At 39.0% G+C, this 26,563-nt stretch overlaps 1 protein-coding gene across 2 annotated transcripts in view; it reads right to left on the minus strand.

Annotated features, from left to right (window-relative positions):
• Positions 1 to 12,610: 12,610 nt before the first annotated feature.
• The window catches only part of efna5b (ephrin-A5b), a 104,294-nt gene continuing 90,341 nt past the window's right edge, over positions 12,611 to 26,563 (minus strand). Inside the window, exons 3-5 of one of the 2 annotated variants that reach the window (XM_084945283.1) lie at positions 19,087 to 19,152; positions 18,655 to 18,735; positions 12,611 to 17,123 (exon numbers count right to left, since the gene is read on the minus strand). In XM_084945283.1, coding sequence (XP_084801409.1) covers positions 16,999 to 17,123; positions 18,655 to 18,735; positions 19,087 to 19,152 — 272 coding nt within the window. In that variant the 3' untranslated portion in view covers positions 12,611 to 16,998. The remainder of the gene's footprint in view (positions 17,124 to 18,654; positions 18,736 to 19,086; positions 19,153 to 26,563) is intronic. The other variant, XM_084945284.1, reaches the window with a different exon arrangement.

A 26,563-nucleotide genomic window follows, 5' to 3' on the forward strand; every position in this document is an offset into this window, starting at 1 on the left:
GTTTCTTTAATACATGCCATGTATTTGCACCATTAGCATCTTTATGTATATTTTATTTGGCATATTGTATTACGCCATCAGATTCTAGTATGGGTTTGTTGTTCTATGTTCACATTAACTCAGTTCACTGTGCTTTTATCTAGTATTAGTAGCTAAGCCTACCCAAGAGGTGCCCACCTGCTTGCTTTCAGCATATCACACTGTAGACCTTTGATCTGTCATCATCCATCTACCCACTAAACCCACAACTATTACAACACATTCATGGTCACTCACTCAAAAGACTAAACGCACACATGTTTTAAGTGCACAGAATCAAAAACACAAACATGCACACACTTCACTCAACAGCTATATTCCAGTAGGGCTAACTAATTTAATTTTCTGCATCTAGGAGCTTTGGGTCCCCTTTGTCCTTGACCTTGTTGCTGTTGGTCAAAACCGATTCAGGGGGATCCGCCTGGCTGTCCTATTTATAACCAGGAAGGAGAGAGGCAAAGCACTCATATTAAGTGCTAAACGTAATAGATGGTAAGCTCTAAATTACACCAAATAAGCCCATAAAAGCAAAGATGGCAACTAAAAGCAAAGACAGGCTTATGGTGAATGAGTTCTACAGGTGAGACGGACTAAAATCTTGCTTTAGATGAAAAGCAATTTAATTGATGTTTGCTCATTCAATGTTTAATCATCTGATTTTGAACTGATTTTAGTCAGATGAGTTATGTTTTTACATGAAAAGCTTTAAAACTTGGTCAGTTTCAGTTCTACTGATTCATGCTTGTTGATGTGAATGTATTGTGTCAACATTGTGAAACAACATGACTAATCATTCTACATCCCATCCCAGACTTTTTTTTTATCTGACCATAAGGTTATAGTCATGACAGGTACAGACGTTTTAGCTCAAACAGTATATGCAAAATCCCTGTCATATCTCCTGCCCATACACCAAGCTGGGCATACTGCAGCTGTCAGATAACATCTGTTTAGCTGTCCTCTGTTTCTGCTCTGTGGTCTGTGCTTTCTCTTTCTTTCTCTCTTCACATACATATATATGTATATATGAACTTGCAGGCATTTGTATACATAATGCAATGTAAACCACACAGTAAACACAAAACAGGCAATTAAAATTTGTGAAACGCCCTACATTCGGTTGTACACATGCCACTCGACAACAGCTTTCAGTAAACGAAATAATGCAGTGGGATCTGGCATAATTGCTCTGTCTCTGCAATCTATGTGGAGACATGCATCATTTTTATAATTACATTTAGAAATACAAATTTATATTTTTTTGTATAAGGATTCATCTGAAATCTCTTGGTTTCCAGAGATGTATAAATATTGTAGCCTTGTCCTTGCAATTGGTTTCATCAGTTAGAACTTCTGTGTAAAGAAATCATATTCCTCCACGAGGGGTATCTTACGCAACATTCAAACAGCCAAGCAGGAAAAAACACATCCAACATTTAGTAGTAAAAAAATATATATGCTTAAAGCTTTTACACTTAATATATCCACTGCACGAGTGTGCCACTTCACTCTCACTCCTCTGATACACTGCGATACCAGTGCGTGCAGTGGGAGATTTTGCTATAACTGTACCCTTAACATGCTTTGAAGCTGCTGAATAACCTAGAAGGCATCCCTGTAGCTATTGCTGTTAAAATTATATATGACATATGTGTGACTCTGTACACTTTGAGTCTACATCCAATGAATGCTGACCTATACTTTAAAGCAGATCAGTTTCAAGAACTCATGTATTATGGTGGTTAATTAAAAAAAAACAATGAATATGATATTTGAATGGTGACCGCTGTTGAACCTTTTCACTCCTGACATTTCAGTGTCCCTTAGGGCTAATACAGAAGCGCTTACCAGCTAACCCCCCCTCCCCCAAAAGATCCTCAATCCTCATGTAAAAATATGCTTTAAATGTAGATTTGCACTTGAAACATAAAACAAAAAAACAAACACAAAACAGTGTTAATCTGAACATTTAATTTGCATGTGATGCTTCATGCATTTCTACAACAGTATTTTTTTAAAAATAACTAAATATCTAAAAATAAACTAATGTAAGAAAAGACTGAATATGAACAAATGAGTGTGGGTTTGTGTGTGTGGCTGATAAAAAGTACGAGAGGACAGCAAGGATGAACAGAGAGAAGCTGAAGTTGGAAGGTCATTTGCATGATCTTTAGAAATATTGCAATAACCTTGGGCTATTGCTAAGAAGACTTAGCTTAGAGAAAACCAAGTTACTTACCACGCTGTGTGTTCGCTCTGCTTCTGCAAGATAAATAAATGCATTTCCACAGTGCACTGAAACATCCACTGAAGATAGTATTCTCACAATTAGCTTTGCTCTTTCTCTTAATTAATGTCATTCAGTAACACTTTAGATTAATGACATTTAATAAGTTACTTAATGCATATTTTGGATAATATTACCATAACTGATTCATCAAAATTTTTATTACAGACCTACCGTGGCCCTAATATGTATGTGGACAGTTAAACTATTCCCTTAGGTCCATAACATTATTAAAATATTTGAAATAAGGTGTTATTATGTCCATAGAAAAACATATTTAACACAACTCTAAAGGTGTAATTTTTACCAAAGTACATCCAAAAAAGTATTTGAACAAGTTCTCACTGTGAAACTTGTCTCCATAACGTCATAAAGCACAACTGTTAGCTAGAGGCAAGGATGAAGGGCACTTGGGATTATTTGGAACATAGGCTGCAAAAGCTGACCAGCTTCAAACTTCACTGCATATTTTTAAGTAAAGCTAAGACAGCAGGCAAGAAATGGGATAAATAATTAATTTGGCGCTCAACAAGCAGATGCAAGTCTGACTATTCTTGATCTAATCAACAAGTATGGGTAACGATTGTGACTGATACAGCTGAACCCAGTCAAAGGCTTAAAGAATAAGTCAGCTGGGATTACATAAAAAGTTCAAATTAAGCAAATCTCTTTCTGATTGTAAAAATCTTGTGCCGAACGCTGGCAGATGAATTCAGACAGGCTGCAGTAAATGGATATACTGTACATGAACGTCAGAACATCAAAGTGTGGGACTGTTTTTCTAAAAATGGTGCAGGTGAAGTGTACAGATGTATTTTGGATGCAAGCTTAAAGAAATCAGCCAAACTGTGAAATTGATATTGCAAAGCATATCAGCTTTGTCCAGGACAAAGTCAACATTTTACAGAGGCTCTTTCGAAACCCTGATCCAAATCTCCCAGAGCACATACAGTATGGCATGGAGAAAAAAGAAATGAGTTTTTTATACTCTTGTGTGGAAACTGAAAGGAAACTTTGACCACAACTCTTGTGGTAAAGTGCCTGGTTGACTCCATGCCCAGATACCGATCATCAAGCAGTCCTGAAAGCTAAAGATGACAATCTAAACATTGAAATATGGTAACTGTGATCTTTAGTGTGCCCACTTCTGACTATCCATGTTCTTTTTCTTAAATGTGTATTATATTTAACCTGCCAAATTTCCTCATGATTGACAAGTGTGCTTGTGCCATGTTTCTTTTAAATAAATGTGATTTGCATTGACATTTTACAGTCTAATGAAATAAAAACATCATGCATTTGCTTACCTTGCAGTGATACAGTGTAATGTAACCAAGTTAGACCACTGCCCGGCCTGGCCAGCACATGTTAATGTAAGCTATTTAATGGTTAGCAATTCCCCGATAGCCACTTAGCCATTGGTCATATTATCATTGCTAAGTAGCTGCTAGCAGCTGTGGCTAATATAAGAAAATGATCATGTAGAAGTTAGGCAGGAAACCATGATGCAAATAGAGTTTGTTTTGGCACATTATAATGTTATTACTGTATTTTTGCACAATTTCAGACAGCATGAAAATAATGTCATTGTCTAGATTGCTCTAATCACTATGATTATTATGATGGTTGAGTATTTTCTTGGGTATCTGTGTCAATTTTGAAATTCTAGTATTATGTGTAAGCACAGTTTGAATTCATCATAGTATAAGGATGAACAATCTTCTCTCAATTTACTTTTTCCATGTATGGATATGTAATATGTATGCAAAAGCTTTAAAGTAGCCAGACTTTCTTCAAAGTGGTCTTGCACAACAGTTCTCTAAGCTGTCTGAAGGGCTTTTTTTTTTCACTCATTTTGAGTCCAGTCATGTTATTTGTTAATAATATTAATGACTTTATTTGCATAGCATGTTATAAAACACACAGTTACAAAATATTTCAAAGATGGCTTTATTCTCATTCCAAGCATGTGCAGTGGTACAGTACACAGTGTAATAAGAAAACGTTCCTTCAAGACCATGGTGCTACATACGACATATAACAGACAATCAGCACTGGACTTTATATCCACAGTAGAAGAACAGCAATCAGAAATAAGTCTAAAGACTAAACATTTCCAAAATTTAGGAGTTACAACCAGAGCTACCAATCTGGTTGCCTCTGGTTTTAAAATAACCATTAAAAGACTCTGATAGGGTGGTCTGCTAGCCTGCCAAAGTAAGGTTTTATATGTGATTAATAACATTTTTAAATGAATTCTGAATTTCACCGGAAGCTTGGACAGGTTGATACAATCCAGGCTTGAACTGTGACCTCATACCATTCATCTTACCAGCAAATGTAATGTAATGCACTAGCATGTAAGAAATATTTCACATTAAGCTGATGACATGGCAGGAAAAGCACACTGAATGGCATTCAGGAGTCTTTTGATAATATTTAACATGAACCTTGGATTGTGCCTATTATTGCTAATCAAGCCAGAGAAGTAGAAGGTATGAGTGAGTCAAGTCAATGCTGAATTTGAATCATTCAAGCATAGAAAGGCACTCAAGGGATGGAAACAGTTTTGTGTCTACACATAACGGACAACTTACAGAATAATGAATTTTAAAAGTGTATGTTTAGGCATTTTGTTACTAGTAGCCTAATTTGTTACAATTTCTTTAGCTGATTCCATGAAAAATAACTCATCAAAATGTTAATCTCAAAGAGCTATTAGCTAAAAACCTGGTATATCTCAGCATGGTGTCCAGTGGGTCCTAAAAAAATCTGAGGAAACTGGATAAGAGGACCACAAAAGAAGAAATGACCGGCCAAAAAACAATCTGCAACAGATGAACGGTGTCGGAAATTCATGTCCTCAAACAAACAAGAAAAATCCACCAAAGATCGGATACAAGACCTGAGAGATGGATCTGGTAACAGTGAGGGTCCACAGCCATCTGCACAGTGGAGGCTCTACCATGGTTTGAGGTTGTATTTTACCCAGTGTTGGGGACCATGTCAAAATTGGTGGAATTATGTATTGTCAGATTTTCATCCACCTGGAAAGTATCTGAGCGGTAGCTACATAATGTTTTAGCTTGTCAACCATACTACCAATGGATAGACAAAGACAATGGAACACAATCAGTCATAGATTGGCATTCAGAGAGCCTGAACCTCAACATTATAGAAGTGTGGCGTCATCTTGACAGAAAACACAACCAAAGTTGAGCTTTGAATGGCCTTCAGGAAGGCTGGAGAACTATTCCTGAAGACTACTTAAACAAATGATAATAAAACTTGTCTAAGAGAGTTCAGGCTATGTTGGAGAAAAAAAGGAGGTCATATTGACTTTCAAGCTAAATAGAATTGAACAAACTGTTTTTGCCTTAAATGCTGTACTTCCATGTACTCGTTTCAATAAATCTGTGCACATGCTTTGTGTTTTATGAGCAGAATATAAAAAAATGAGGGATGGCTCAAGACCTTTGGACAGTACTATAAGCTCCCAAGTTAAAAATAAGGTTAGCATTTATAAATATGGACAAACATGACCTTTGACTAAAATACTGAGCATTGGTTATTTCTTAGATATTAGATTGATATATTGTTTCAAACTTGAACCTTCATTTTATGCTTGGATTAATGAAAATCTGGACCATTACAGCGCACAGAGTAGTAACCTGATCTCACACATACTGCATTCTTCTTTGAAAAACAATGTGATGCTATCAACAGCAGGAGTCATAATCCACCTCAAGTCGCATTTGCTGAAATAGAGGCCTCAAAGACATTTTCAATGCGTAACATGATATATTGTCCAAGAGGGAAAGACTTGAATTAAGAATCAGATTAAAGTTATGGCAAGCTTTATGAATAATGCAGCCAGCATTTATTTCCCAGGAAGTCAACTGTAAAACATAGTCTTCTTGCCAAGTCTCTCTGCTCTCTGTACTCTCTACATTTCATCCACATCAGCAATGATGGATGGCAATTTAAAGTAAACTAATTAAACCCGAAAAGGAAAATGAATTGTGACGATATTTCATCCCATCAACATCATAATTGTGCAAGTGTCAGACTATTTCTAGCCATCAAAAAATTAAAAGCATAAATCAAAGGTTATAGAGGCAAAAAAAGGAGATTGGGTTTGAAAGTTATTGTTTTAACAGGATGACAAAATCATTAGAATCAAATTTATGACCCTGGGGCAAAGACTTCTATGATTCTAGTATTGACTTGTCAGTGTAATATCCCTGTCACTTTTGCCTCATTCATTCAGTCTGCACAGAGGAAATACTCTCATTTCATACTCTCACACTGAGCGGAAAGGGCTGATCAGAAGACAAAAACCTTATCCACTTTGGGAAATCTCACAGCAGAATCCTACAAATATCACTATGGATAACTAGGCAATATGTGAACAGAAGATATTTTTTTATTTGATTTCTACAACCCAAACTGGCTGTGATGGTTAAATCCTGCAACTGGGAAAATAACAAAATAATCACTAGAGTTTATGGAGTTAACAGTAGGGGAGAGCGGGGTAAGTTGTCACACTTTTCACACTGACTAACTTTTACTGAGCACCATACATCACAACGTAATAAATGTTTCACCAAATGAAAGAAGGAAGTCTCGGGCACATATGATGTATTCATTACATTTTCATATCTTATCTCATTACGGAGTTGTAGACTGTTGAATGGAGAATGTGCACTTGTGACAATTTGCCCCATCGGCAGGTAAGTTGTCACACTAGATTATCTTAAAATAAGAACACAAATACTTAATTGTGATTATTGATTTTAATTGTTAAATTCAAACCAAAACTGGAAATTTGAACAATTATGCCAAGAGAATTTGGAAAAAAAACAATTATTTCAATCCAATACACATTTTAATCAAAACATTAAGTAGAAAGAAAACTTTAGTTTGAACTTTAAACTCAAATGTTCTCTGGCTTGCACATAAATCCATCATAACTGAATGGAATGCTGCAAATAACTTGCTTTACTTAACATGTTTATCCTCTGAACAAAACAGATGCCCTATTTCTGATTAATCAGACTCAACTTCAGAGTCACAATTCTGGCACACATAAATTGCCTGGCCTGAGGTGCAAGCATCATGGGCCCATTTGTTGCATTTTACGCATTTTACCCAGGTCTCTTTTGGACGACTGTTTGAAAATGGCTCCACACAGACAAGGCAGAAGCACTCTTCATCATCTGATGATGACTCTTGAATTATTTTTCTTCTTTTAGCTGCGTTGTTCTTCATAGGTCCATATGTTTTCCCCCCTCGCGTCCCTCTCTTTTGAAACAGCTTTTTGCTAGATTCAGCCTTATTCTTTTCTTTTTCTAGTTGCTGCTTCACTGGCGTGTCAGTTAGAATTGCTGATTTGTGTCGTTTTCTTCCTTTGCTGGATGGTTTTTGGCGGCCAGCTTTTGGATATGGCTGGATGTCCTCTGGAGTTGGTAGTCCGCTGTCAGTAATTGCAGTGCTGGGTAAGGGTGAGCTCGTGATAGAGATGGTGCTGGAGCTTGGCAGTTCAGAGTTGGTGCTGGGGCCTAGCAGTGCAGAGTTGGTGCTGGGGCCTGGCAGTGCAGAGGTAGTGCTGGGGCCTGGCAGGTCAGAGTTGGTGCTGGGGCCTGGCAGTGCAGAGGTAGTGCTGGGGCCTGGCAGTGCAGAGTTGGTGCTGGGGCCTGGCAGGGCAGGGTCCGGAATAGGGCGATCTGTGACGTAGGATGGTGCAAACTCGGCTTCCAGAAATACATTTCTGTTGTAAGGTTGAATCCCAGCCACCCTAAAACCAGCCTGAATGTTCAATGGGGTTGCAGCCAGAGGATATGCAATTGCCACAATCCCAGGAATGTCATAAATAGACATTGTCTTCCCAGGGTTGTTCCTCATCCAGGCATCACACGTGCTGTTGATGTGCCTCTGTAGTGGCCCGTAGACAGACCTGTCTAATGGTTGGAGCCGATGTGAGCAGTGGGGTGGGAATGACAGCATGATTATGCCATTTTCTTTGGCATAATTGAGTCCATCAATGGACAGATGAGACTCGTGGTTGTCCAAAAGGAGTAAACAGGGCTTCTCCTTTGAACACTTTGTATGTTCATTGAAATGTTGCAGGAAGTCAACAAAGTGTGTGTCTTTCATCCATCCAGAGGAATTTGCCCCTCCTTTGCTGCCGGGTGGCCCGTTGATCAGGAAATGGTCACGGAAGTGGACACGCGGGAAAATAAAGTATGGAGGTAAACTATTCCCTATTGCTGAGACAGCACAGGCCAGTGTGACAAGGGTTCCCCTTTCAGCAGAGGTCAATGACCCTACTTGTTTGAATCCACGTCTGGCCAACACTTTGTCTGGTTTATGTACAGTGGTGACCCCAGTTTCATCAACATTCCAAATGTCTCCTGGTCCAAACTCATATTTGCATAACACTTTCTCTAAGTTGTCAAAGAAAGCATTGACATTCTCTCTGTTGAAGCTACTTGCCCTGGCAAGGCTAGTTGCTTCTGGCTTTCTCAGTGACAATGTTGTATGCCGCTTTAAAAAGCCTGTAAACCACTCTTTGCTGGCCTTTTCTTTTTCTGCCCACAAAGGCACAAACTTCATTTCGTGTGCCACAGCAAACTGGTAGGCAAGCTTTCTGACCTCACTTGGTGACAGACCAAAATAAATGTCAGCTGACCTAGTAATATACTCAACAAGCTGCTTTTCCAAATCAGGGGAAAAAATCTTCCTTGGCGTTGTATAACCAACCATTGTTGTTGGCATGGCTGTCTGACTTTCAATTTCTTCTCTGGTAATCTTTTGACAATACCGAGTTAGAGTACGGTAATTTATGTCAAAATCCTTTGCTGTACTTCTGATTGATTTGTTCTGCATCTTTACCTGCCTGACTGCCTTTAACATAATGTCAGGTGGTGTTCTGCCACGCCCTGTCTTTCGTTGATAATTTCGAACCATCTTACTTTCTTCCTTCCTTCCTTAATTCCTGCCTCTCCTTCCTTTCTTCAAAAACCTTATTACAAATACAAATGAATTACAATATCACAATTTTTTGGAGCATTTATTTGTACTGGGGCAAGTTGTCACATGTGACGACTTGCCCCAAAGTTAATGAGACAACTTGCCCCAAACTGACATTTATGCTAATTTTGGCTAAATGTCAGGGTTAGCTCAACATAGCACATCAGCTGAAGTATCAAAAGACACGTTAATGTCTCCTCTATTTTGTGTAAAATAATAATTTGTAACATCTATACCTAACAAAGTTGTACTGAAGAAAATTTAAAGTGATTTATTTTTCCTTTTAGGTCAAAAAAATAAAAAAGATGTGCTCACCTCAGATTAGAGCAGTCTTGACCACATGTGAACAGGAGGTTGACTATAGAAGAAGAAGTCACACAAAGTGGCTATTTCATTTTTGAGATAGAGCCTCTAGTGTTGGAGTTATGAACAGTGTGACAACTTACCCGTGTGACAACTTACCCGTGTGACAACTTACCCCGCTCTCCCCTACTTTTAAACCTCACTGTCACTAATGAAAAACAACACTTTTAATAGATGTCACTGAAAAATCTGCACTTTGTGACGACAGAATATGCATTTTTTTTCTTTAGTTAAACCGTTTGACACTTGACAAACTAATTTGTTTTGCTGTGACAAGTTTAGTGCATCCGTTTGTTTCACAGCAATTAAAGCCGCCCACTGGTCATGCTACTTCAAGTGTTTTGTTAGTTACTGCACACTGTTCATACATCTGGGTTGCATTTTTTTTCCACAGCCCTGTGTGAAATTAGCTGTCATTTCAAAAGAGAAATAATCTTAATATCTACATGTGCGATCACTTACTGTAACACATTAGACATGGTGTGAAACACTGTGTGAAGACTTGCTGTTTTCATAGCTCTTCATAGCATCTGGCTGTCTAAAGACAGCATTGAAAACAATCTGAGTTTCACAGAGGAATAACATTTGGCTTCCAACATTTGAAAATGCAGATACGTGCATAGATAGAAACCTGATCCCTTAAACATATAGCCAGTCAAACATGTGATCCCTGATGCAAGTACTCACCTTCTAACATTGCCTTTTTCTCTGTTTTATCTCCCTTTAAGTTGACATTTTCTACTAGCATCACATCTTCCCATAATCCTCCTCTGGATAGGCTGTAGCCCCTCATCTCTTAGCCCTGAAGGTCAACATGTGAGAGGCATAAGCAAAAGAAAATGACCTGCATCAAACACAATGCAGTGACTCCTATCTGAGGTGGGGGATACCCCTGTAGAAAGATAGGCAGATAGGCCATCTTTAGAAGCTACATGCTCTTTGTAACAAAGCAATTTTACCTGATTGTTAACAGGATGTTCTTTTCTAGTATTTATCCCGAGAGAAGAAGAAATCAATCTTAAGCTAAAAAAAATTTCTTAAATAAAAGGAGTATGAGAAATTCATATTTCTTTGAGGAACTGACTCTTTAAGTACGTAAAAAACTCAATTTGATGGGTATGATCAAACACAGATAAGATTTTTCAGCCCTTTTTGAAACATTTTTTGCTGTTACGATTGATCTTCTGCAAAACAACCTACTGAAAGATATTTTTTTCCACTTTATTTTTGATTTCTCTTTCTGTTTTTATATTTTCTTCCTAAATATATTCTTAAAACATGTCAAAGCTGTCATAAGTCATAACTTCTGACCTTGAATTCTTCTCCAACTTTCTAAATAACACTGTGACATTCTACAGTGTGACTGAGACTCTGAAATGTATTCTGCTTATCAGTTATTTCTGGCACAAGCAGCCACCGCCCCCCCCCAACTCCCTCTCAATAAATATGGGGTTGACTAAGTTGATATGCCTTGGAGGCATTTTAAATATTCCCCCCAAAAAATATCTATTCATAAAGCGGGGCGACGTAATTGGGTGATTTATGACCTTTTCACACCACTGAAGCGATTAACTGAAGACATCATTCAGAGCTGTCAGTCAAACAGATTGTTCACATGGAAACGAAACACCATGCAGCCAATAAGTGAGCCAGCTGACTTGAGAATGATTCCTTCAAAAGCCTTTCATTGAAGTGGCCTCTTCAGGACTGTCACTCGAGCTGTTATTGTGTTAAGCTAAAACTTGTATCAGAAAGCTACACTGGTGAAAAGAAAAATGAGATCAAAGGTGCAGGTAGATCAGTGTGCCTTCTTGCATTCATGTGGCTATCTCAAGGGTGGCATGGTTTCTATTGAAGACCGTCTCTTCCCACTGCTCGCCACTCATTCACTGCTGGTCACAGATGTTGAGTATGTTCACAGCTTAATAGTACATGTGGGATGCATCTTCACATAAAGCAATCATTTTCCCAAATTTAATGATCAGGCTCAGTGATTTGCCTTTATTGGTCTTCCTAGAGACACACACCTGCATCTCTAGAGCCTTCTTTGGTAATAACAGCAGGAAGAACAACTTGACACTAATTGGCTCATCATGTCAAGTGTGTTCATGCATAACGTATTTTTTTTCTACTGATGCTTTAAAAAAAAGTACCAAATTTGTGAGAAGATTATCTTCCACAGAACTGCATCCGATCTTTTGTAGCAATGCATTTTATGCTACGGTGCTTTTAAATACTGACGACAAACTGGCAGCACAACTTTTCATCCTGTTATTATTATTTTTTTTTTTTTATCTAGTTCTCTGCTGATGTTTAACCTATATTTATAGTCTATAAAGTCAGATTTCACCGAACTTCATAACATTGCTGAAATCCAACTGGCATATTAGAGGGCCTTTCCCCTCGTTTGGTCCTCAGGGCTTGCCGACTCTCAGTCTAATTAACAGAGATAATGGAAGGTGAAGCTAAATGGCGCTGATGGGGTCCAGCAGAAGGTTATTAGGTGTCCTCATTAGTGCCCGACTGCAGTGAAAGGAGGTTTAAGGTCTTATTCTGATCCTGATGGATGGTGTTCCTCTTTGCCTGTCTTTACAGAGTGTGATTTTACTGCACAGACAGCTAGGCAGGGGCACAGATAGGGAGAAACCTAAAGAGAAGTGTGTGTGCGCACGCTGATGACATTCAATTTGGCACATAATGAGACATGATTTTGCCCGAGTGTCAGAGGAGTATGTTCATTTTCTCTATTAGTTACAGTAGGAATGTTTACTGCAATAAACAACCCTAATACAGTACTTCTTAATACGCCATGGTCGCGTACATTTAAATTAAGTTTCCATATCTTTGTAAAATGAGTTACAAAAAAAAAAAAGAAAAACAGTAGCACAGTCAGCAAAGCAATGGATTTCTGTTTTATTGTAGTACTCATAGTAGCTCAGACATGTGTATATACAAATACAGATCATTTTTTGTCCATTTTTAATTTTTGTTTATATAATGTAAAAGAGCAGGTTGGAAACTTTCCCCACTGATGGCAAAGTGGGAGCTGAGTTCAGAGGTGAAGGAAGAAAGATAGCAGGTGGTGTGGTGCGGTGGGGGATGGGGTTATACAAGTACAAGAAGAATGAGACATAAAATGAAGAAGTGGCTCATCAGCAAGAGGCGAGCTGAGAACCCACGGAACCTGGATCGATGATGGGCTTTACCCCGCTAACAATCCGGTTTTGGATTGGTAGAAGGGGGTGCGCTAATCCTTGAACTGTGCCCGGGACCAATGTCTACCGTAGTGACAAGTGATTTAGGGTTGTTAAAAAGGGAGAGAAAGTGAAGGGCCCCGTCGTAGTCTCTTCGACGCCAGCAGCTGTTCCGTGTAAAAGCACAATGGCAGAAAGCGTCTTGTACACAGACCGGGCTGCCAGGGCAGAGGCTGAAGGGCTAAGGCATGGGAAACACTCTTTGCTGCCAAAGAGGGTTGCCGCTTCCCATTCACTGCAGCAACAGCAAATGAGACATGCACACACCAAACTTACAGGTCACACACGTTTTTTTTTTCCTTTTCTTTTTTCTTTTCTTTTCTTTTTTTTTTACTGAAAAACATCCACACGATGTATACACTCCCAAACACCTCCTCTTGGGAGAGCAGAAAGTGAATGACTAGTCAGAGAAGACAGAGTGCAGCTACATGGGATGACTTCAGTAGATGGATACAGAGAGTCATTCTTATTAAAAAAAACTTAAAGTTGCTTTTGAACTACAAAATGACTGACCCCACTGTAACCTCACAAAAATGATATTTGTTATGTACATTTGCGTAACTACACAGTTTAATGACAGCACTCAAATGGGGATGCAAAAAAACCAAAAAAGAAATCGCACAACATGAACATGAAAATCTAATACATCATAAAGGAAAAGAAAATAACAGCAGAAGAAAACTTTTTTTTTTTTCCAAATGATTTTTTTTTAAACATGTCATCAAGTTCATGCGCATGCCACATAATGAAACTAGTGAGATCCTTCTTTTTAAAAAGCCAACAGTCCAGTTATGGATTTTTGAGCTGACCAACATGCTTTCAAACACTGAAGGCAAAAAAAAGTACAAATAGGCCACCCATTAAGTCCCAAATGTTTCTTATCAAGGCAGGATCCTGACATGAAGACGTGGTGGTTGGTGACTGGTTTGAAACATGTAAGAGATGAGCCTCCTGTTGGCTAAAGTCCAGCCTGCTGTTCACCGATACGTGTTCAGCGCCCACAGGTTTCCACTGTGTATTAGCTCAAAGTTTCATTAGGCATTGAGTATCAAAACACACAATGCATCGTTTGAAGACAGTACACACTCCGCAAAACCCCGAGATAATATGGTATTTGTTTGTTTTTTAGAAAAGACATAAGAACCAAATTAATACTTTAATATCAAACACTATTTACATCAAGAAGTTTTCCTAATAATAATAGTCATAATCATCATCATCATCATCATAACAATAATAATTATACAGATTTAACAATGATGTATCTCATTTTTTTCTTTTGTCCTCCAGAAAGGTACAAAACGGATACTAACCTAACACTACATGTTTTATGGTTGACTACCTCAGGATACACAGTATCCAGTATTTAAGTTGATCCTCATTTCCCAGGTTAAGGTGTGTACAGAATAAATCATGACAATGATAGCAATAATGACAAATACCATTGGTAATTAAGTAATTAATAAGAGTACAATTGAAGCTGGTTTCCGATAAAAGTCTATTGTTAATCTGCTCGCAAGCATCCATTTCGAATCATATGCAGTGCTCATTCCCCGTGGTGTTATCCTGAAAATTAGTACCTCATTAAATGGCATGTCTCCTGTCACCCCTCACAGCCGAGCTGCTATTCCACTGTAATAGCATTGTTACCAACCCCCCCCCCAAAAAACTAATGGCAAAAGGCAAAGGCAGTCTTTCTAGTAATAAAGACAGAAAAAGGCAGCCACAAAGCAAAACCATTACCATGTGCCTTTGAGACTGAATGTTACTGAATGTACGTTTGTCAGAGAAGGTGTTTGTTCCAGTAGTGTTGAATGGATTCTTTTATTTTTTGTCACTTTGTTTGGATTTTTATTTTTTACTTTTTAGGCACTCTAGTCACACTACCTTCAGCTACTTCTCATGTCTTTCCATCTGTGTGTGTGTGTGTGTTTCTCTCACTTTAATTCTTTCTGTCTCCTTCACTCACCAATTCTCTCAAACTGCAAGGTCATTGGTGCTTTAAAACCCCCCACGGCGGAAATCTACCTCCCCCTGAGACCCCCCAGGCCTTCCAGCATCTATTTTTAATACCAGAAATAACTCCCCTTGCCACAACATGGGGTCCACATGCCTGTCATTTTGAACCTCATTAAAGAGTCACTTAAGCCAGTAACACAAGAAGCTGAAGGTGGACATGCAATTGCTCCCGTGCTCCTTTTCTTGCTATTTTTCTACATTTCTGAATCCATATTTCAAGACCAATTGGTGCCCTGTTTCTCGTGCAAGAACCCGGCTCTGAAGGGAAGTCAGTTGCCGCACTTTTTCTGTGTGTTCAGACTTCTTTTAAAACTAAGAAATAAGTCAATCTGAAAAGAAAAAGGAAAAAAAGACATAAAAGCTTTTTATGCTAACTCACCATGTGCATCAGCGGGAGTTGAAGGAAGCTGAATATCATTATATCACAGCAAATTCCTTTAAATTTAAGTGCTAACACAAACCTGGCCAGACTAAATAAAGCAGTGCGTCGCCTAGAATTTAATGGATTTTGTTGTTGTTATTCACACGGCAAACACAAGCTATGCATTAGCTAATGCAACGAGCTGGCTCTAAAAAACATCTCACTTTTACGTAAATCTACTGTATGAGTCAAGGCTGTGGTTACACTTATGGGACAGGGATCCAAGAAAAAGTATGGCACTAATAATGGAAATGTCTTTTCAAACAGTTTCCCACGATTTCTTTCATATTTCTTATTTAGCTTGATGTCACACAGTACAAAAGTCCTACAGTTTTAGAATCTGTATTATTATAGAGATGTAAAAATTAAGCTGCAAATCATTTTCGAACAATTTTTTTAACCGTCAATAGAGGGGTGGGGGGGCTGTGGATGCAAATGTTTATGGGAGTGTTAATATTGACTAATTCTCAAACTGAATAGAGAGAACAAATTGCTGCCTAGCTCAGTAAACATTGTATAAAATGACTGTGACCGCTGCTGTGAAATTGCACGATCAACTTTGAGAAGGTATTGATTTTTGATCCTGATATCCGCCGAAACAAAAAAAATGTCTGGTGAGAAAGTTTCAATTTAGTTGCTTTGTTAGCCAGAGCAATGCTTTGTTGAGCAGACTTTCATGGTTTTTACCTTTATTAACTCAAAGATTCGCTAAACCTTTTAAGTAGCTTATCCAAAATATACAAACACTCTATTTTCAAGGGAAATTGGAGATTGAATGACAAATAATCTTCAGACCGTCTTTGAACCAACATAGTCTGAAGACCTGTTGGGCTAAGGTGCATACCGGGCATTTAATTTTCAGTGCTCAGGTTTATCGTCTTGCTTCTGCTTGAAACTTCACACTTCTTTTCTTACGTCTTTAACTCTTAGCTTTTCTTACTTAATTGAAAATAACTCTAGACGAACGGAGATGCAAAAATCTTTTTTTTTTCCTTTTAATGACCCAACAGAACAATCAAAATATATTCTGAAAGGCTCCTTGAGAGGTCTCAGGATTATTTGTTTGCGTATGTACAGTCATTTCTAAGACCTAGCATCTTCACTGTCCTACTATGTAAAACTGGCTACTGTATAACAACTCTACTCCTGCTTAATGCTGATGTCAATATTTTTTGTATTTGACTCTGCGGCACTGTAATGTCGTGTGTTATGTAAAGTGTGTGTATATGTGTATGTCTAAACAGCGTTGCCATGACAGAAACATAATGTAAAGGGATGTCAAAAGTCACGGGAAAGTAAGAATCACTATGTGTCAAACAGGATTTGGCATCTTAGTTGAAGGTTTAAGGGGGGGAACTGTTTCTCCCGCTTCTAACATCAACTTTTGTTTTTTTTTCACTCACAGACGGAGAAAGACCACTTAAATATTTTTTTTTCTGAAAAAAATAGAGGGTTCCTTGAGAAGCCTGCTTTTATGCCCAAACAAGCAAATGCAATCCACCCAAATCCCACCCCCTACCCTGCAGCCTTGGGCAGGTTCAGGCCACGCTAGGTGTAAATGACCTCCGGGACAGAGGGAGGCGCTATAAAGTGGAGAGTGCTGCTAAGCAGATCAGCATCGAAGCCAGAAGCGGACTTGTTTTCTGGAGGCGTGGCACATCATTTGTTTCACTTCGTGAAGGCTCAGCCGGTTCATGGCTGGTATCGTCTAAAGGATTTAAAGAAAGGAAGAAGAGGAAGAAATAGAAGTGAATTCTATGGTACATGCAGATTTCTCTTAACAGTGCATCATACACACAAAAGCTTATTCAGTGAACATATTCTCAAATACACTCCCAGGCCAGAAAAAAGTCACAATCATCAGGTGGTCCAAGAAAATATCAAGAGTCTGTGACTTTTTTGTGTGTGTCCTGGGCAGTGCATTCACATTTGTCGTGTGAGAATATTTCTTATTTACCAATAATACTTTTCACCAGTTAGTGAAAAGCATAGATGTTTGGGTTTGTGCCATAAAGTCTGAGTTGCCATATGAACTTCAGTTGCTATATAATGTTTCTACTCTCAATGTCAGAAACATTTTTGAATTCATCTCCCAGGTGAGCTGCCCCCTGTGTTTTTCTGGCAGTGGCATCAGTATCTGTGAGCAGCCATGTGCCCACCGCACCATGGGAAAGGAGCTGAACCATGCACAGCAAAGGACAGATAGACAGAACAGAGGACTGGACAGTTACATAACTATACAAAGTTGTGTTTGTGTGTCTGTGTGTGTGTGTGTGTGTGGTAGAAATTGGGCAGAGACAGGGCGACAACAGATGACGAATTAATGTTTTCATGTTTCTCCTTTGGAAGGCATAACAGGGAAATGAGCCAAAAGAAGCTTGCAAGATGAGAGCCAGCCATTGAGGATGCAGGCAGGGTTTTAAGACGGGCAAAGGGGGGAGAAGCAGATGGGTATCAAACATGCCCTAGGATGCAGCATTGCTCTGCCTGGACTTGTGTATTTGTGTCCCATTTAGGTATCATAATATCTTATCTTCACAGTGAAGACATTTCAGAATGCAGCAGATCTCATTTTCAAATGACAGAATCCTTTTTTTGTGATCAATGATCATATCACTGTATATATCTATATATAAATAAAAAATATAGACAGTGGGGTAGTCTTTTTGTTATTTCAGACCTTGCAGTGAGCTGGTGCTGGGAATGAGACAACAGCATGTGGGTGATGTGGAGTGTTTCAGTTCAGAGACTGGGTTAGGCTGATATATGAAGACATAAAACTGCTGTGCGTTCTGAGCACAGAAAATAATCAATGCTGTGCTACAGAGCCAACAGCAAGTCAGTCAAGAGTAAAGAAAAAGATTAAAATTTGCCAAATGTATAGCTACTGTGTGGCTGTGCCTACTGCATTCATATTATTTAATGGTTTTTAAAACTGACGTTCTTAGTTAAAATACAGGCAGAAGAATTTTAGTAAGCATAAAGATTGCATGTTGTGGCATTGACCACAACATGCAGCTGGGAATATTACATGAGCAGCATTTTACATCATGTATGCAGCAGCAGTAACGTGACACCACTTTGATATTCTGGAGAAAAAGCAGCTTAAAAGAAGCATTATAGAGACAGGCAAGGGCAGATTGGCATCATAAAAGAAAGAGGCACAGAAAAAGGTACACATATACAGATAGCTGGAACTCATACAGAAGTGAATCAAAAAAGCAGGAAGCCATACTAACCTCGTGGTTCTAATGTATTGTCTACTTTGTCGTTTACATCAAAAACGCGGTCATGTACACCTATAGTTTTCACACAGCTGTCTATAACAGAAAATAGGGAGAATGAGAAATCATTAGAGGTATGTGCCAAATAGGTTAGTGACATTTGTAGCCCCCAAGCCCTCAAAATAAACATCTCAAGCAACAAAGCTCATGGCAACATTCAGATATTCAGATTATTTTATTTGACGTGAATGTCTATCATCATTTTCATGTTTTCAAATTTATTTATTTTTTAGCAAATCAAGCAGTGCTGTGATAAGTGAAAGAGCTATGTTCAACAGTGAGCTCAAGGTAGTGCGGTAACCAGACAAGTGGACATAAAGTGCTTTGATTTTCACTCCAACCGGCTACTTCAAGAAGCTCGGTTACAAAGCCTTGTGTTGCACTTACTTGCTGGTCGGACGAAAACTTTGAGCTTCAAGCAGGTTTTTTTCCCATTTTCAGCAACAGTGGAGGCTGGAGAAAATAGACACAGGTAAAAAGATGGTGCTTTCAATACTATATAGCATCAGATATATACAGTAAACAATGAACAAACAATGCAACTGTGTATTTTATCTATTCACATTCACACCCGCAGCCAATTTAGAATCACCAATTAACCTAACCCCATGCATGTCTTTAGACTGTGGGAGAAAGTTGGAGAGAACCCCTGCAGGGGGGAATGCAATTTCCAGCACTAACCACCGCAACACCTTGCCATCCATTAATGATTGTGTTATGAATATATTTATTTTCCCGTAGACAACAACTAGAAGTGAGGTAATTTATTAAGAAAAACACAAACCTTAATAGTTCGTTTTGACTCGCAAGTGGATTTTATGGCATTAGCTGCGGTTCTTGTGGGATTACAGCTGGAAAGTATTTACAGATGTGCTGAAGAAATCACCCTAGGGAAAGTGGAGTGCTTTGCTCGCAGTTTAATTGTACCATTTTGAGATTCAAAAACTGGCACTAGCTCAATGTGGGATCAACATAATTCCCATCATTTAACCTGGTTAAAGACTCTCATGCAGATACTTTAAATGTACACATTTATATGTATTCCTATAGAAACACATCAATCCTCTTTCAGGAGCGCAAAGTTCACACAGCGAGGATGTACAGTATGTGCTACATGTGTGGATGGTTTGCGGTTCCTGTCAGGAAATGGATCCCTTCCTGTCAAGTCCACGGGGTGTGAATCTCTCAGCATTAGCTACCATGGTGGTTGTATCACATCCCCTAAAAATATCTCAAAGGGAGCGTGTGCAAACGTGTGTGTGTGTGTGGTTGACCACTAATGGCGTTGTGTTGAGGCACCAGGTGCTGTCTCCTGTAGACGAGGATAGGGGTCAAACACATGTCAGCTGAAGTCTAGTGGGTGAGTACTGCCTGCATCCATCATGGTAAGATAACATGTAGTAGTTTAGCAATAAATTTTATTGTCTGGGGTCAGAGCAGAAAAAAGAAGAGTCGGCTTTTGCCACTATTGTGATACATTCATGCTATTTACTAGTTCTTCTTTCTATTATCCCCTTCAGCTCCAGTGAGACCATATTGTCCACTAAGGTGTCTTTTCGCATTATTTTATGTTTTCTGTGGATCAGTCTGATGCAGTGAAGCCAGGATTCAATTTCAAAATCGCTTTCCTCCTTTTCCCCCTTTCCAAGCACTATCACTGCCTCTTCTGCATATCCTGTTAAATAACTTTTTTTTATTATTATTCTTTAAACCGCCGTATCTGAAGAATATTTTTCTTAAAAAAAAAAAAAACCCGTCTCTGTACACATTGCTCCAATGAATGCACTAGCATCCATTTTTTCTGAAGGTGGTGGAAAAAAAGCCGTGAGCCGTCCCTGAAGCCGGGAAATGTTTTCATTAAGAGAATTATTTCTAATGACTTTCCATCTCATCTGACCCGTTCTTTTCTTGCATTTGCACGCTCTCGTCTCCTGAGTCACCCTAAAATCCCGACGACAGTTTTCTTATCAAAAACACGCCGCATACTCATCCGCCTTCTGTGCAGCTCATCAGGATTTCTCGCTCCCTTTTGATTTTTAACCTCAGCGTTACCAATTTAATGTTGTCACTTCATCAACTGTTACCCACATCTCCGTCATATATCACTGTACAGGAGAGGTGACCTGAGATCAGACACTATTTTTCACAGCTCAGTTCATATTCAGCAGATGCAGAAGGGAAGAGGGAAGAGAGAGAAAGAAAGGACCTTATTATTTCGGTGTGGAGGCAGCCGATGAACGCTAATGAACCTTGGCCGACGTCGCTCACCCACTCAGTCACATACACACACCAGCGCCCACGCAATTTATGTCACTCTTCTTATTGCTGCACTTCTTTATCCTCTCATTCTCAGTGTGCGCGCATATGCGCCCAAACAGCCGCACACCATCTCCAGATGTTTTATCTTCATCACTGTTGTGGGCAGAGTTCAGTCACAGCCATCGACACTAGCCACTTAACAAAGACAGCTGATCATGAGAGAAGTATGGCCCTGATGAAAACAGCAAAGAGCATGTGGGCATCTCTGTCATGCTGTTGGGATGTTCATTGACTTGGCTAGAACATGATATCTGCCTCTTACGCAATAGAAATAATGCATGAGTAATTAAAGTAGGTTTTTTTCTGTTATCTTGACTAATATTATGAATATAGAATATGACCATCTAGATTATTTCAAGAGTTGATTAAATGAGTGCACCGATCATGGGTGCACTGAATGTATGTACATTTTTGTCTACATCGTAAAGACTGAGCTTTGGCTTTGCATTCTCTTTTCAGTAGCAGCTCGTAATGCTCGCTATTTGATGAGGATTCTGCCACCTGGGCACAAACTGTCCACACCAGTGCCTGCTTATTTTAGATTAACAAGCTGCTGAGGGCCAGCTTATTGTTCTTGTAGGCTGTAACATCAACACCTGCTATTCTGGCTCCCTTCAGGCCCACAATCCAACTATCAATCCATCCAGCCTAAGCAAGTGGCTGCTTTGAAGGACAGAGGCCCTAGATGTCCCAAGATGGGATTGGTGAGAGGGAGGTCGGGTTACTCCTCCGTGCCCTGTCCCCTAGCTGGTAATGGCCGGTTCCCTCAGTACACTGCATTATGCATCAGCATTAAGGCAAATGGAATGAAGCAGAATCCAATTACAGAAGAACAAACAGGTGGGCTCAGTGCAGCTTAGGAGCAGTATTGTTTCAATCACAGCCCAAGCCAAGCTTTATTGTAACTGAAATTTTATCTACAAAACACATTTCCTATGTCTTTCACCGGAAGATTACATTCCAGACATGACGAATAACCAATAAATATCTTGAAAGAAAGCTAAAAGCAAAGCTGTCTAAATACAGAAGCTAAAATTGACATAGCATATGGGTTATCCATCATCTAGCAGGTGAAATGGGGGGAGGGGGAACACTGCAGGGTGAGTTTTGTTTGTCATTTTGTAAACATCAAATCTGTGTCATCTGGGCTTTTCTCATAACCACTGAACATTTTAAACATTTGGATGTTTGCCAGTATCAGCACAACCACAAAGCCTAATGCAGTCGGGCAGTCTTTAACTAATTTCTAATGAAAAAGTTTCCTCTTTTCACCCGTATGTTTAAGTTTGCTGTGTTTGTAGTGGTCAATTCCACACACACACACACACACAAAAATCCACTGAACATACTTAGCCCAGATGTCCACCAAAGCTAATCATACTGTCACAACAAACTGTCAGCATTTTATAGAACAGCGTTACGCAGAAAGGCATTCCTTCGGTTTCAGTTACAAAAGTCAAACCTTGCATAGACTTGTACAGGATCATGTGAACGTGTAACATGAATAGCATGATGTTAGCGTGCCTGTAGCCTGTGTCAAGTCTCCAGCTGGTTTTAATAATGGCGCTCCATTCCTTAGATCACTGCTTATTTGTTAGATGGGAGGGGTTAAACTGGAAAGTCTGTAATGTTGTGTCCAGCTCCGAGCATTCCTCGTTAGCTAATTCTTCAAGCTCGGAGAAAAACAGCCCGTTGGCTTTGTCTTTCATTTAGTAGGATCACCCATGTGAATTACCCCACGCAAGCTTAGAGTGTATGTCCAAAAGTTCAGGATTCTGAATTTACATAAAATTGTGTACAGGGGAGAAGAAGCGGTGAGAAACGAAAAGCTTCACTTTCTAAAAACTATATGCCAGCATCTATATGTTTCTTTTATACAGCCTCCTTCCCAGGAATCTGCTATTCCGAGACCAGAAATTACTTGTGGCATCTATTAGCTTTCACTGAAAAAAGAACAATGTTGGACTAAATAAACAAAAGAAAACTTTTAATTCAAGAGACTTGCTTTATTTATTTATTTTTTTAGAGAGAGAATGCTTGCATGACCCCTCTAATAAGAAATATGAACTGTTTCATTGTTCAGAATAATCTCTTCGTTGCAAACAACAGTGCACACTTGACTGTATGACACACATGTTCAATAAAGTGTCCATATGCACTGACATACACATAATGGCTAAATGTTCCTCAGAAATTATTCTCCCACATCTTATAAAGCAGCAGACTTAAAAGGACAAAAATGTATCTATTTACAGGCTTTAAAAAAAAATGTGAATGTGTATGTGTGTTTGCCTTTATACACAGAATCTGTATGTGTGTGTAAGAAGATGGAAGAGACTATCGACTGAAGAGGCCCATTAACCAGATGCTACTACAGCGAACACACAATGGGAGGGAATGAGGGAGCTGAGGAGCAGTAAAAGAGGAGGGTTTGGATTCATGCATCAGAGGGAACATAATCTTCTCCCCCTGGTGATAGCTGGCCTTTTGCTCCTTCCTTGTATATTTCAATCGTTGGCAAAAGTGCACCAAAGTCATTCCTTTTGCCACTTGTGCAATTGGGACAAGGTCACAAGCCATGAGGAAAACACTGAGAGAAATATAAGTTGAGAAGGGGAAGTTAGATGCAATCAATAACGCCTAATTATACAGTGCAACACTTTCCTCATACAACTGAATGTCAGAGCACTTGTGTAAGGATACAATTATTTCCTTGTCAAAGTGCATCCAGCATCATAATTTTGTGGAAGACCACATAATGACGCTCTTACAAATTACTCTTGTCGTCTTGAAAATGAAAAGCGAGTGATTGAAAGTCTGAAAACCCTTCAATTTCATCAACCGATTCATGTCTTTGCACTCAAATTACAATAAAATGGATGATTTATTAATCTATGGTGGAGTTCGGCGTTTTAAGGCAGTTACAGAATAATAAGTCTGTGCATAATAATGGTTCATTACTGCACTTAGTGTCTCACGTAGAATCATAATATTATTGTTATGGCCCAAGTACCCACCCACTGAATAAACGAGCAAAACTGTGAGGCTCTGTGTGTGTGCGAGTGTACAGTAATGTGTGCACTGTAACAACGGAAGAATAAAGGAGAAAAATATACAAGAATTAACCAATTAAACACAGTCGCTTGCAGATTAATATTGTACTGTGCTACACAATGGTTATAGATGTTTAGGTTTTTATGCATCACGCAGTTAAAAACTATCCTGAGCAACGAGTCCTGCAGTAGATACCGTGGCGATAAAGAGCCCTCAGCTCAACATTATCATTTCAGTCTAGGATTACGTGAGGAAACAGAAGCAAGGGAGGCAGCCTTAGTGGGAGTTAAGCAAACCCAATTTGCTTTTAGCAAAACTTTTGCACAGTACTATATCTGTTAATGGTTTAATGGCCAGGGATAGAATGTCCTTGACTTTGGGATTGTGAATCATAATCAGTTCCTGAAGATGGCTTTTAGGTGCATGAATCATAATAGGTTGAGAGGAGCCGTGTGCACTTTGATTCACAGCCCTCGCCTGCCCTATTTTTCCACTGATCTCTTGGCTTTTCACAGCCACTCTGTTTTCTGGCAGGCATTGTGATGACTACTTTAGGGGCGGTCAAACTCGGATAACTTGATTAGAGACTTTTCTATCTCGCCTTGCTTTCTCTGGGCTGTCAACAAGTATGCCATGAGTTCACTCATGGTCTATTATTAACCAAGTCTGGCCAACAGGCTAGCTAACTGATTGACTGTTTTCAATTTATTTTTAAAAAATGGATGCCTGAAGTTCCAGTGAGCTTGTCATGACCAAAACCAGTTTATTTTTGCATTATTGGATCTCATCCAAAACATGTGCAGGCTTGTTTCCACGACTGGGAAAAAAAAACAAAAAAAGAAGCCATCTGTAAGTCAAAATGTGTCATTATTCTGTCAAAAATTTAAATTGGGTATTTCAAAATATTTTTTGACTGAGTTAAGACTTTGAGATAGTAATCCAAAACTTCAGCTCAGCTCTGCCTGCCATTCTTTTTCCCATAGAACCCAGCACATTGAATTGACACATTTACCAATGTGTTTGATATACAGACAGAGATAGGTAACATATTTGAGAAATTTGTATCTTCGTAAGGCACCAAGAACACCCAGAAGGACTTCAGTCATGAAATACTGTAGACAAGAAGATAGAAAAAAACATTTATTTATGTATGTTTTCGGGGTGGCTGTAGCTCAGGAGGTAAAGCGGGTAATCTACTTATTGGAATGTTGATTGTTCAATTCCTCGCTGCTTCAGGTTGAATGTTAAAATTCGTTCTTTGAAAGAAATATCTTGGGTAAGACACTGAACCCCATTTGCTCTATTCAAAGTGTGAATATTGGGTACAAAAGGCTTAGGGTGTAGTGGGGGGGAAATTCTGGTGTGAATGAGGCATGTTCTATAAAGTGCTCCCTGTGCTCAAGTAGAGTGCAAAAGTGCCATATAAGAACCAGTCCCTTTACTATTAACCATGTTTTTGGAGAGCAAATCATTCCACAGTCTCTTATTAGTAGTAATTTAGTTTTTGAATACTCAAAATATGTATTAATCACTTAGATCAAATAATCAAACCTATGCATTTGTATCTGTGGCATGCATTCTGGGAGGCAAAAACACTGAGCTTATCTAGTGCCAAAGAGGCACAGAGAGGACACTTAATTAAAAAAGCAGTGCCATTGGCAGCTGCTAAGTACAAGCTCCCCAAAAAAAAAATCCCTGAATCTGAACTGACTCCTGCAGAAAAGCCGTCGACTTCTGTCTTCTTTGTAAATCTGGGACTTCTAATAAATGTGCTGGTGGTCATTGTGGAAATCGTGGCTCTGTTATTAAGATTTAAAGGATTATAGGACAAATGTTGTGTGATTTGTGGCTTTTTTTAATTTATTTTTTTCACTGAGGTTATTGAAAGATGATTTGCCTCCTGTTCTTACATAAAGTTTGTTAAACATGCAGTCCCACTGAGTTTGTACTTGAGCAGGTATTCTAACAAGACCCTCGGTGGAAGGCCCTGGCTTCAAACTAATAACATATGACTCTGTTATGCTTCTAACAGGCTGAAATGCACACAGCTTAGTGACAGCACACCTTCCCATGTCCACGTTTATATGTCTGTAGTGGGGAGTACTGTATTAAACCCAAAGGAGAGGATTAGATATAAGAGAGAGACAATAAATGATATAGTAACCAGGGGAGATAGTGGTGGAATGTATATCCATCTATCAGGATTATAATAATGCATTCCAGACAGTGTGGATCCGGGTGCCTGTTATGTGTATCTGTCCATGTTTATTTATGCAAAATGTGGATGAGTGTGTATACATTTGTGCAAGTGCCGTGTTACTCCATGTTGTCAGATTATTTCTGAATGCCAATGACAGCCCTGATTTTTCATTTGAATGGATGATGCCGTCCATATGCAGGATACCTCCTTGTACCACAAATGGAACTGAGTTGACTCTTTATCATTATTAGCAACTCTTCCATAGCCCCGGAAAAACACAGAGCACATACG

Source organism: Perissodus microlepis, chromosome 12 (assembly GCF_051167445.1).
Source record: "Perissodus microlepis isolate ML-2025 ecotype Zambia chromosome 12, ASM5116744v1, whole genome shotgun sequence".
Classification (NCBI taxonomy): Eukaryota; Metazoa; Chordata; class Actinopteri; order Cichliformes; family Cichlidae; genus Perissodus; species Perissodus microlepis.